Raw genomic sequence first — 12,297 nt, forward strand, 5'->3', positions numbered from 1 at the left:
ACACATTTCACAACAGCAGTTAATTCCAATGCTCTATCCTCTTTAGAGGCACACTCTATTTCCATTTGAACAGCTTCAGCACTCCCATCGTAATGAACTAAATCATCAGAACAAAATTCAAACACTTCAGTGTCTCCTTCAAAGTGGTTCAAATCTGCCTCTCTTTGAATCCTGCTCCTCTCAAGCTGAGCCTTTCTATCATTTATCTGGTTTTGAAGCTCAGATTGCTCCACTACCTTTTTCACACTACAGCTCTCTTGAGTGTTCATGTAATTCTCATTAGCATGTGCACTAATTGCAGGTTGAACATCTCTCACAACCTTTATGTTCACAACCTTCACATGATGATAAACCTCTAACATTTCATGAACACTAGCTTCATTACCCAAATACTTTACTCTTTCAGATCCAATTTCCTCCTCCTTCACATAGTACATGTAATCACTCTCCCATACCCTTCACTAGCAATGAGTGATCGTAGAGTAAGAAAAGAAATATATGTCTCATATATACCCCTTTTCACAGGGTTTCTTCCTTCGAAATGAAACCATATGTCCCACTTCTGGTCAGCCAAACTGCATAAATAAGTGCTCATTAATTGAATTGAAATAGACACAACTACAAGAGTAAAACAGTTTACTACACATGTTCAACAAACAGAAACATCCTACTTTAATGGCAAATCTAGCATTGAAGAAAACATGTTCCATACCTGCAACCCATAGAACATCCAAGCACCGACGATGACTGGATGAGCGGTGCCTCCGACTGCTGCAATCCTGCCTGCGTCGCGTAATTGCTGCTCCCAAACCAGTTATCGACTTCAGAGAAAGAGCCTACACCGTCCAAACTTGTGCCACCGCCGCCGCCGTGGTTGCCGCCTTCGCCGCCACACATATCGCCACCGCCCCCGTCCGGAATCGCCGACGCCATGGCGGCCGTCACCTAGGTCAAGAGAGGGAGAGGAGGGAGAGAGTGAAGAGAGAGGGGGCTACCTTAGATCTTGACCTCACCCGACCGCATCCGGCTGCAAACGCTCCGTTAACGGGCGGCAGTGCACGGTTGGCCATGGTGGCAGCTGGTTAGTGGGTCCAACCGGTCAGAAATGTGCTTAAACGCGGCGAAGCGGGCGGTTAAACAACATGATAGTTTTTTTGCAACAGATGAGGTAAAAAGTGGTAGTTTTCCGCACAAAATCGTAAAGTGGTTGTTTTTGGGCGCGTTTCCACGAAATGTGGTAGTTTTTGGTTAAATACTCGGGTGGGGAGGGTGCACCACCACAACAGGTTGAGCGATCGTGGTTGCACCCTTGTCGCCGTTTGTCTTCTTCGTTAGTGGCGGCGTCTACAGTGAAGGGTCCCGTGGTGAGCACATCACACCGCACAGCTTCGGCGCGACCTTGGTCTTTGGAGGGGAAACGTCAAGAAGACATTCCCCTCTAGCGGGTCATGGGGCATGAAAACAACACGATGGGCATGAGGCTTGGAGGCGGCCGCGGTGATCATGGGAACCACAGGAGGAGACGTTGCAGGGCCTTATGGCGAAAGCAGCGAGGTCGGCGGTAGCATCAGAGGTCCCCTGCATGGCGGTCTGATGGTTGGCGATGGTCGCGTGCTGAAGCGGAGGTGTGGCCGTGTCGTGCTAGGGAACTATCTAGGCGACGGTGGGGCGTGTTTGCGTGCAACTATTTTGCGTTTGCGGCAACAGCCCGCGTGCCGCAAATACGCACATGCTGTCCATTTTTTCAAATGCAACAAGTGCAGCCATTGAATGGTGTTTTTTGGGTCAAAGACGTATAGGAGCAACCCAACGCAACAACTCATTTTATCTGTTTGGGTCATCTGATCACAAAAGTTAGCCCAACGGGATGAGCCAAACAGACGCGCGTGTCCGCTTGTTGTCTGTTTATTGTCCGCCTTGACCCAAATCTGACGTAAATATGAGAACAAATGGGTACGAAGCGGATAGAAGCGAACGCTCTCGTCGACCGCTGTCGTCTGCTTGTGTCCGCCCCTCGTCCTATTTATCAGTGACTGCGCCTGAGCTGGCGTGTACCTCCACAACGACCGCGAGGAGGAGCGAGGCCACATGTGCAGGCGGCCGCTGCACTCGCCGGTGAGCCCTCTGTGCAGTCTGTCACCGCGCTCGCTAGGGGGATCTCCGTCGCCGTGCTCATCGACGAGTCCCCTGCGCAGGCCACCGCCGCGCTCGCCAGGGGATCTCTGTCATCGTGCTCATCGGCGAGCCCCCCTGCGCAGACCGCCACCGCGCTCGCCAGGAGGATCTCCTTCGCCGCGCTCATCGGCGAGCCCCCCTGCGTAGGCCGCCGCCGCACTCGCCACGCTCATCGACGACCCCCCCTGCGCAGGCCGCCGCCGCCACGCTCGTTGGGGAGGCCTTCGCCGCCGCGCTCACTCCAGGCCCTCCTCGCCGCTTCGGTCGGGCGCCCCCACGTCCTCCTTCTTCCCGGCCCCGCGCGAGGGACGAGGAGGGACGAACCGCTGGCTGCTGTAGAGCAAGTGACGCCGGCAAGAAGATAACTTTAGCGGAGGCGCGGCAGGGAGGATCTCGCGACGCTCGGGTCCCGAATCTCAGTGAGCGGAAGGGCACGGCGGCGCGAGGGAGGACGAGGGGTAACATGAGAAGGTGCCGGGTGGCACGAAGAAGGCGGGGCGCCTGGTCTAGCTGTTGTCTACTATGTCCGCTTTTGTGTTCCCGCGTTGGGTGCACCGTATCCGTCCCATGTCCGCTAGTTGGACAGGCGACCCTAACAGACAAAAGATGGATTTAAAATCCATGTCCGTTTGGGTCATTGCGTTGGAGTTGCTCTAAAACGGTTAGGCCCTAAAATATAACTGTTGTTGAAGATGCTCTAAAAAGGCGTCTTCATTAAGATTTGTAGTACATCAAATGTGAATTTATTTTAGACTGATATATTAGTTTCAAGCACTTTTGAGGAACCAACTGTTGTTTATCAGTTTCATGGCTATGCAATTGGGTGCGATACTCCTACATTTGAGAAAAAATTGTCTGCTACTACTACAAGCAGTAAACATAGCCGAGCTACAATCATACGCAACCTCCAGGATAATATGCAAAATTATCTGGGCGATATCCATCATTCATGCACAGATATAAGTACAACATACTACATCACGAGAAAAACCAGCCTCCTCTCGTTGTGCCGCTGCTTCAAAACCCCTCATCCTCTGTTAACACGCTGGCCAGCCTATGCCCTGCGACCCCAACTGCATGCCCTGCCGTAAACGCACACGAGACAATGAGATGAGCCATGAGATATGCATCGGAGAACGGCGGCACTCGGTGCACTTACGAGGAAGCTATCCGGAGGCGTTCCAGGATCGGTGAACTCCTGGATCGCCTCCGCGTCGAGAGGCAGAGGTTGCCCCTCAGCCTCAGGGTAGGCGGCGTCCGGGGTTCCGCCGCGTGACAGGCGTTCATCCAGGCCAGACAGCGGTGCGACTTCCACGGCAAGCGATGAGGATCCACCGAGCCAAGAGGCCATAAGGGAGAAACCCGGAGGCGTTCCGGGGTCGGGCAACCCCTGGAAAGCGTCCGCGTCAAGAGGTGGAGACTGCATCTCGGGGTACGCAGCCTCCGGGGTTGCGCCGCGTGACGGGCGTTCATCCGGGCCATACAGGGCTGCGTCCTCCTCCTGCCACAGTCGCAGCGGTAACATGAATGACAGTGAAATGAAGGAATTATACTTATAACAGCTTACAAATTAAAACTATAAATATTACGGTACGGAGGAAGTATATTGTAGTAATCAGGCAGTAAAGGAATTAGAAGGCTTGATAATGAAAAGCTGCCAAAAGTTGGCAACTTTTTGTGAGGCTAACAAGGAAAGTTGGTAGTCAACCAATCACTAGTCAATATTTGGCAACATGCCAACTTTTGGCATCAAACCAATCATACCAATACTACTCTAAGTTGCTAAGCATGGATCTTTATAAGGAATTAAAAGCTGCTTATATTTTTATGAGACTGTTGGATGCACTCTTGCAAGCAGAGAAAATTCCGATGTGTAGTAGGAGTATATTGTTATTTTTGTGAAGTATAGCATCTGTACTACATGAACCTACAGTTGAGAATGAACTGTTCAAACGGTGGGATCCTAGTATTGCAAGGCATTGTTTCAGGGGCTCCCAGTAATTCATCCACATATCAGTATTGTAGATCCATACTCTATGATCCTACAAACAGAGTTTATTGGATGTACATAGGATCCTGGTTTCCCGAATGCAGAGGCCTGGGTCATCCTCCTTTTCTAAAAAAACATAGGATCCTGGAATCTTATAACAATACTGCATGAAGTTTGACAAAAGCTTTCACAAAGTTGATGATAGTTTCATTGGTCAATGAAGAATTACCTGATTCTGCTTGGTTCTGGATGGGCTACTGTTTGGGGGACGAGGCTGCGGAGGATATGTTATTGGGGTTGTAGGATCGATTTCCCCAGCAAATGAATCGGATTCTTCATTAACAGTGCACATTACAGACTGCCCAGCTTTCTTTGACTGACGAAAGACTTTGGAAGCAACGAGCTCCCCGTGATTTTCATCTTGATCTACCCCAAGGTGATATTGATGCATCCTCCAGTTAAATATTTCATCCTCGTCACCTCCTTTCTTAGAACCCATGTGAAGAACCAGTATTTTCTTCCACCCTTTTATGACACCATTATTATCTAAGATACTTTTGGATTTCCCAGTTTTGTGCCATCTGAAATGCCCATCACAAACAGTGTGATCACTGTTGCTAATCTTGCGACGCTTGCGCTTACCAACATCGAACGCATTCGATATTTTGTTGAAGAAATGATTGTTGCTCCCGTCCACCTTGATACCTACATGAGTATATGAGTTAATGAGCGAATAATTTCTCTGAATAGTTTGAGCCCACTATTCAATTCAGAAGGCCTCGATAACAAGTCTAAAATAAGAATAATATACCCGGGAGATTTTCCGGATGTGTGTAGCAGATTCCTTCAGCCTCTTCTATTGTTGTAATAAAATCATCAATATGTTCGTGGGACGCTGCCCTGCCAACCTTTCCTTCTAAATGTTCAAGCAGTTCGAGATCAGTTGGATCAAACTTAACACCAGCAGGGAGTCCTGGCCATTGTGATAAAACCTGCAATGCAATACAAAGCATGAAATGCAACCACAAGGCTCCCAGAAATCATGACCTTTTACACCTTCAACCAAGACACAAAGAAAAGATCACGATACCTCGATACCACTATTTAGGAACAAAAGGTCGCGTATTGTTGTTTGTGATGGTGTGTGTTAGTAATAAATGGCATCGGAAATCGGGAGGGTGGAGGGGTATACGACGAAAAGAAGGTGACGTTGGGCTTGTCTCGTATATTATGTACAATGTAATTTACATTAGGACTCTGAGTCGTATTGTGTGTATATAGACAAGTTATGTCCTAATAGGTGTATCTTAAGCCTGCTATATAATGTGGGCTGACACATGATATAACATATGCCAACATAATAGTACATGCATGCAGAAAGAGTCGGCGGCATGTGTCAACACCTGGGCTCCTAGGATGCGGTATTGTAGCGGTATCAACGACGAGTGCCCGCAGTCATGCCTTAGGGATTAGCCGATGTTCGACGAACCTCGTTAACAAATCTTATTGTCGTGACTTGTATGATTGATTGGTCCTTGGTAGATTGACTATGCACCTTGAATTATTCTAACAGGTTATGCGAATTCACTACAATTGTAGAATGACCCTATTTTAATGGTTGAAAACTAGAAGAGAACCTAGCATAAAAATAAATCAACAATCATGCTAAATAGTTAATGATACTTACATCAATGTGGTATTTGCAGTTTGGGCACTCAATCTGGCTAGGTGGGGGATGAGTTGGGTTCTTTATAACCGCAGCAATTATGGTGATCAATGACCTGATGAATCTATGAGATAAATCTATTATAGTAATCATCTTTTGATGCCTAACAGGTAACAAATTTAATTAACAAAACATGATAAATGTACTTTCTCTGTCCCAAATTACTTGTCGTAGAACTGGATAAAAATAAATGTATACGAAACTAAAAATATATTTAGATATATCCCTTTTTATGACAAGTAATTTTAGACGAAGCGAGTAGCAACTAAGCTAAATGTAAATATATGAAAGAACGTTTACATAGACAGACACCTATCTCAATTCTAGGTTCAGTCTTAGGATATTAACCGCCATGTGCATATTTAAAGCCAACTAATCAAGAGTACTCCCTCCTTTTTGGTTTATAGGGCTTAAATTTGAAATCTCATCAACCAAGGTGGATTGTGAGTGGATGACACTAGTTTTGACTAGTCAATAAAAAAAATCTCACATATTCAATTTTCGAGTCAATAAATGTAGCATCCTCCTTTTCATTAGACTTGCATGATGGATGTAGAAAATGATGCATGAATAGCCACTTATTTTCTTTTTCTAAACTCTATGAATTAAATAGGGCGTGGAACTCAAAGCACTTTAACTCAATTAGACTCAAAACGAGCCTAATATAATGAAAATCTAATTTTTTTTAAGATGAGCTCTATAAACCGGAAAGGAGGGAGTAGACATGTTCACTATCTCCGAGAAAAATCATAGAAATAAATAAAATTAATTACGATAAATTTGATGGATTAACACTTGTTTGCAGTCACCCGTGAAAAAAAACACTTGTTTGCAGATCTTTTGCCTTGCATTGCCTATTTTCAACGTATTTAGCCAGAGACAAATTTAAATTTGATTGCATTGTTATATTTTTCAGAAGAGATATAGGAGATTAATGCAGAGCCAGCCCATTGATCTGCACAGCCAATGATTTAAGCAACAAGTACTCGGTCACGACATATCGAATGATGATCAGGTTGCAGAGTGTCACCAACAGTTTGCAGCGAGAAGCAGTGGAATCTATGACGCTCCCCTTAAACCTGCAGCAAACAGAGCCCTCAATAAGTTAAATCCTGAATCAACAAACGTTGAACAGCGAGGCTAAGCAGAAGAGTTTGAATAAGTTTTCACTGACAGTTAGAGATGGAGGGGCCAACAGCAAACATGTTCGAGATGGCAAAAGGAAACGTCGACGATCAGCTTTCACTAGGAGAATCTCCAATAGCCGTCCGATATAAGCACTACCCTAGAAAAACACAATTTTTTTTGCGCGCATACGACCATTCCTGACGCTCCAACGAAGAAGTAAAAAACGCGCGCGGCATAAGTGGTTTAGCGCACGGGACAAAACGACATCGCACGTCGCTTATTTCGTGCGTCCGTTCCCGCCGCCGCACCATCTCCGGCCGTGCCGTTTTCGCCCCGCCCACGCCGACGTCGGCAAATTCACCCGATGGACGGCCGCGCCGACATCCCCTCACCCATTCCTACATCCCCGACCCCTCCGCCATCATCGCCAGTGTCTTGTTTTGATGTTTGAAATACCACCATGTTGTTTTCAAAATAAACATATTACAAGCACCGACTGCTCGCGTGCGCCGTAATTTAACGCGTCTACTGAAGCGATGCTTTTTACACCGCTCTACGGCACGCAAAAACTGTCTATTTCGGTTCTGTAAAGACGCGTTACGCCTCCTGTTGGAGATGCTTTAATCTGAACAAGTTTTCACTAACTGAGCGCTGTAACTGCACAGCACAAATCTACAATTTCTCTACCACGGCCCAGAGCTTGTAGCACAAGAAACATCTTCGTGACAGGCAGCTGCGAGCCTGTGACCCTATCTGTCTCCACTAAACAGAACAGAGCGGAACGGAACAGAACCCTTGTCTGCTTCCTCCTCCATCACCGCCACCTCAAGCAAATCGTGAAAGTCCTGCACCGCCGCTGCAAAGACGAGCAGAACCGGGCCGGATTCACGACGGCGGCGCGGAGGCGCTGCCCTTCTCTGCTTCCGTCTCCTTTTTCCCGAGGACTTCACTGCTTCCTTCGAGAGGAACGCTCCTCCTCCTCCGCCATCGCAGTGACAAAAAGAAAAGAAAAAAACGCACTGCCGCTGCAACGACAGCGACGAGAGTAACCTGACCGGAATCACGTCGGCGGCGTCACACTGGATCCCACACCCATCGCTCCGTCAGACAAACATGTCCTCTGCCACGCGCTCAAGCTAAGGCTATCAGCATCCGATCTCCTCCGAAAACCACGCACCGGAATCCACCGCTCGCTGATCAACCGCGACGCTCCTCCGGATCAAACCGAAACCCAGACCGCGTGCGAAAATAAAACAAACAAGATCCAGAGCAGCACCAAAAAAGAAAAAGAAAAAAAGGCAGAGAGGCCGAGCCGAGAGTTGGAGACCAGAAACGGAGGCCTAACGCGGGCGTACTTACGCTGCCGATGCCATGGCGGGCGCCCGGCTGCGCCGCGACGGGAGGCTTGGAGGGGTGGCGGTGAGAAACTTGAGAGCGGAACGGGGAGCGAGAACAGTGTGCGAGGAGGAGCAGGGGAGTGTCCGAGCCTGCGGTGTGCGCGGCACTAAATAGGCGAGGGGTGAGGAGACGCGGACCGGGACCACCGGCGCCTGACCGAAATGTTTTGCCCACTGCAACAAGCAAACCCTCGCTCGCTAGGCTCGGCAGAACTGGGAGCGTTGGGTTGTGTCGCTCCTCGGGAAACTGGGCTCGGCCGTGGACTCTGCTTGCCATGAGTCTCTGCTTGCTGTGAAGATTCTTTTCAACGAGAGGGAACTCTCTCAGACGCCTTTTGCTAATAGTACTTCGCACAAGCCCTAAAAAAGAGTATAATGCTACCCTTTTTGACAGTCTAAAAAGGAGTATACTTCGTTGCGCTACAACGGAGTGTTTTCATGACAAGAGAGGGTGATCTATCTCTTTGGTAAACAAGGGAAATGAGTTACACCATGAAATAAAAAACAAGTCTTTGTACAATTTTCCTCAAATAAGGTGAATTCATCTGATGTACCGCTCCCTCGTTCTAAAAAGAAGCTGTAAAAACTTTCCCTCTTTAACCAAGGAGTGTGTGCGGAGGCTGGTGGGAGGAAAGTAACCGACGCTACACGTGGAGGGTCGAATGGGGCGGGGCGAGGTTCGGGAGTAACGTGCGAAATTTTAGGATCGGGGGTCTGGAAAACCGAAGCGGGGGCTATTTTTAGCAGTACATAAATGCATTTCGAAACGGGCTCGTGACTGTCTTCCTTTGCGTAATTCGCGTGGAACGTTTCATGCCTCTTTCAGGAAAAAGTATTCAGTCAAAACCCAAATTTCCGTTCCCATGCGTCCAATCATCTCACGACAACAATTATTTATACGGAGAAGCTCGGTAACACTTAATGCAATTTTGCAGATAACCCCCTTAAGTGGTCGAGGCAGAGTGTCTGCCAAGTCCGATCTCCCTTGGCCGCAGCAAAAATCCCAATTCATGGTCAACCGTTCTTATTTTGTTCTTGTGTGACTAGTACTCAAAAAAGTGTGTTGGTGTTGTGAGACTAACAGTACCGTCAAGAGATGACATATCTGTTCGATGGGATGCAAGCGACAAATCGAGATGGTAGCACACAAGACAATCGATTTAGCCAAATTTGGGCTCTCCTAGGGGAGGTAGCACCCTACTCCCACCTGTGATAATTGTATTGATCGAGTGCTCATGGCGACCGCGAAGATCGTCGGAGAGAAATCTTTCTTGTGTTACAAGCTCCCGGCTATGGCAGTGACAATGACGAAGATGAGGGGTGATACGTCTCCAACGTATCTGTAATTTTTGATGGTTTCATGCTATTATCTTGTCAAACTTTGGATGTTTTGTATGCCTTTTATATCTTTTTTGGGTCTAACTTATTAACTCAGTGCCAAGTGCCAGTTCCTGTTTTTTTTTCCGTGTTTTTGACCCTTTTCAGAGGAGGATTTTAAACAGTCTCCAAACGGAATAAAACTTCCGAAAAGATTTTTTCCGGAACAGAAGATACGCGTCAAGCTTGAGAACCAAGACGGGGGCCAGCAGGGGACCCCACAAGCCCCCTAGGCGCGGCCAAGGGGTCGCGCCTAGCAGGCTTGTGGGATCCCTGGGCCTCCCCTGCCCTAGCTCCTTCGCCTATATATTCCCTAAAATCCCAAAAAAAACAGGAGATCAACGAAAATACTTTTCCGCCGCTGCAAGCTTCTGTCTCCGCAAGATCCCATTTGGGGCACGTTCTGGTGCCCTGCCGGAGGGGAGATTCGGATACGGAGGGCTTGTTCATCAACACCATGACCTCTCTGATGATGCGTGAGTAGTTCACCATAGACCTACGGGTCCATAGCTAGTAGCTAGATGGCTTCTTCTCTCTCTTGGATCTTCAATACAAAGTTCTCCATGATCTTCATGGAGATCTATCAAATGTAATCTTCTTTGCGGTGTGTTTGTCGAGATCCAATGAATTGTGGATTTATGATCGGATTATCTATGAATCTTATTTGAGTTTCTTCTGACCTCTCTTATGCATGATTTCATATCCTTGTAATTCTCTTCGAGTTGTTGTTTTGTTTGGCCAACTTGATCTATGATTCTTGCAATGGGAGAAGTGCTTGGTTTTGGGTTCATACCGTGCGGTGACCTCACCCAGTGACAGAAGGGGTAGCGAGGCACACATCATGTTGTTGCCATCAAGGGTAAAAAGATGGGGTTTTCATCATTGGTTTCAGTTTATCCCTCTACATCATGTCATTTTGCTTAAAGCGTTACTTTGTTCATCATGAACTCAATACACTAGATGCATGCTGGATAGCGGTCGATGTGTGGAGTAATAGTAGTAGATGTAGAAAGTATCGGTCTACTTGTCTCGAACGTGATGCCTATATGTATGATCATTACCTTAGATATCGGCATGACTTTGCGCGGTTCTATCAATTGCTCGACAGTAATTTGTTCACCCACCGTAATATTTGCTATTTTGAGAGAAGCCTCTAGTGAACACTATGGCCTCCGGGTCTACTTCACACCATATTTTCAGTTGTACTCTTTTACTTCGTTGCACTTTCCGCCTTCAGATCTCACTTTGCAATCAATCTTGAAGGGATTGACAACCCCTTTATAGCATTGGGTGCAAGCTCTTTTGTGTTTGCGCATGTACTCTGGACTTGACGAGATTCTCCTACTGGATTGATACCTTGGTTCTCAAACTGAGGGAAATACTGACTGCTCCTGTGCTGCATCACCCTTTCCTCTTCAAGGGAAAAACCAACGCAAGCCAAGTCTCTATCAACGTGCCAATTTCTGGCGCAGTTGTTTGAGAAGTAGCAGAAGGATTTCTGGCGCCGTTGCCGGGGAGGATCAAGTCAAGAACTCACCCAAGTAAGTGTCGCAAACTCATCTCTTGCATTTACTTTTTTGCCTCTCGTTTTCCTCTCCCCCACTTCTGAAAAGCAAAAATTTACAAAAATATTTGCCTTTTTCCTTTGCCTTTTTCGTTTGCCTTTTTCATTCGCCCGTTTATCTCGCTTACTTTCTGTCCGCCTGTCTGCCTGCTAAGTCCTGTATGGCCCAACCAAAGGATTTTGACGCTTACTATGCGAGGTTGGAATAGATTGAAACTAGTGTTAAAGGCTTCATGTCTACACAGTTTGATTACAACAGTTACTTTCGTAGGGAGCTGAAGGAGATTTTTTTTTTGGCTTTTATGAATAAAGAAGTTGATGATATGGCCAAAGAATTCCTTGTGCTAAATTCTTAGTTTGCTCGTCTTGAAAAATTGGTAGGCTAGATTTCTGATAAACAGGCTACTTTAGTCAATAAAATGGTGCTAAACCTGAAATTTGTGATGAGAATCACGAAGATCTTAAAGTGCTTGGTGTGACTCCCATTGAATCTTTGTTTTCTTGTGTCAAACCTAATGATGATGGGGCTGGATATGAATCCACCTTGGTTGAAAAACGCCCCAATGATTCGGAGTCTATCTATCTTGATGCTAAAAGCATTGAAAGTGGAGTAGAAGATATTAAAACTTTGAGTAGTAATGAAATTACTACTTTGGATTTCAAGGAATTCAATTATGATAGTTGCTCCTTGATTGAATGCATTTCCTTGATGCAATCCATGCTAAACTCTCCACACGCGTATAGCCAAAACAAGGCCTTTACCGATCATATCGTCGAAGCTATGATAAAATCTCTTGAAGAGAAACTTGAATTGGAAGTTTCTATCCCTAGAAAGCTTCATGATGAGTGGGAACCTACTATCAAAATCAAAATCAAAAACTATGAATGCAATTTTTTGTGTGATTTGGGTGCTAGTGTTTCCGCGATTCCAAAGTCTTTA

The 12,297-nt window shown here is 46.6% G+C and overlaps 1 protein-coding gene across 1 annotated transcript; it reads right to left on the reverse strand.

Moving 5' to 3' along the window:
- Window positions 1-2,959: 2,959 nt before the first annotated feature.
- Window positions 2,960-8,477, reverse strand: LOC123430423 (SUPPRESSOR OF GAMMA RESPONSE 1-like). Its single transcript, XM_045114293.1, has 7 exons — window positions 8,379-8,477; window positions 6,926-6,970; window positions 5,853-5,955; window positions 4,977-5,157; window positions 4,395-4,870; window positions 3,335-3,676; window positions 2,960-3,257 (listed from the first exon to the last, which is right to left on the reverse strand). Exons 1-7 carry the CDS (start codon window positions 8,390-8,392, stop codon window positions 3,213-3,215), a joined length of 1,206 nt encoding a protein of 401 aa, XP_044970228.1. The 5' UTR covers window positions 8,393-8,477; the 3' UTR covers window positions 2,960-3,212.
- Between the last annotated feature and the right edge of the window lie 3,820 nt (window positions 8,478-12,297).

The sequence above is a fragment of the Hordeum vulgare genome, chromosome 2H, assembly GCF_904849725.1.
Source record: "Hordeum vulgare subsp. vulgare chromosome 2H, MorexV3_pseudomolecules_assembly, whole genome shotgun sequence".
Lineage (NCBI taxonomy): Eukaryota > Viridiplantae > Streptophyta > Magnoliopsida > Poales > Poaceae > Hordeum > Hordeum vulgare.

Excerpts from the sequence above, each read along its gene's own strand:
- LOC123430423 (XM_045114293.1), bottom strand. Across the intron at positions 4,871-4,976 it reads ACATCCGGAAAATCTCCCGG|GTATCAAGGTGGACGGGAGC; the intron begins GTATATTATTCT and ends ATACTCATGTAG. Across the intron at positions 3,258-3,334 it reads CGCCTCCGGATAGCTTCCTC|GGCATGCAGTTGGGGTCGCA; the intron begins GTAAGTGCACCG and ends CGTTTACGGCAG.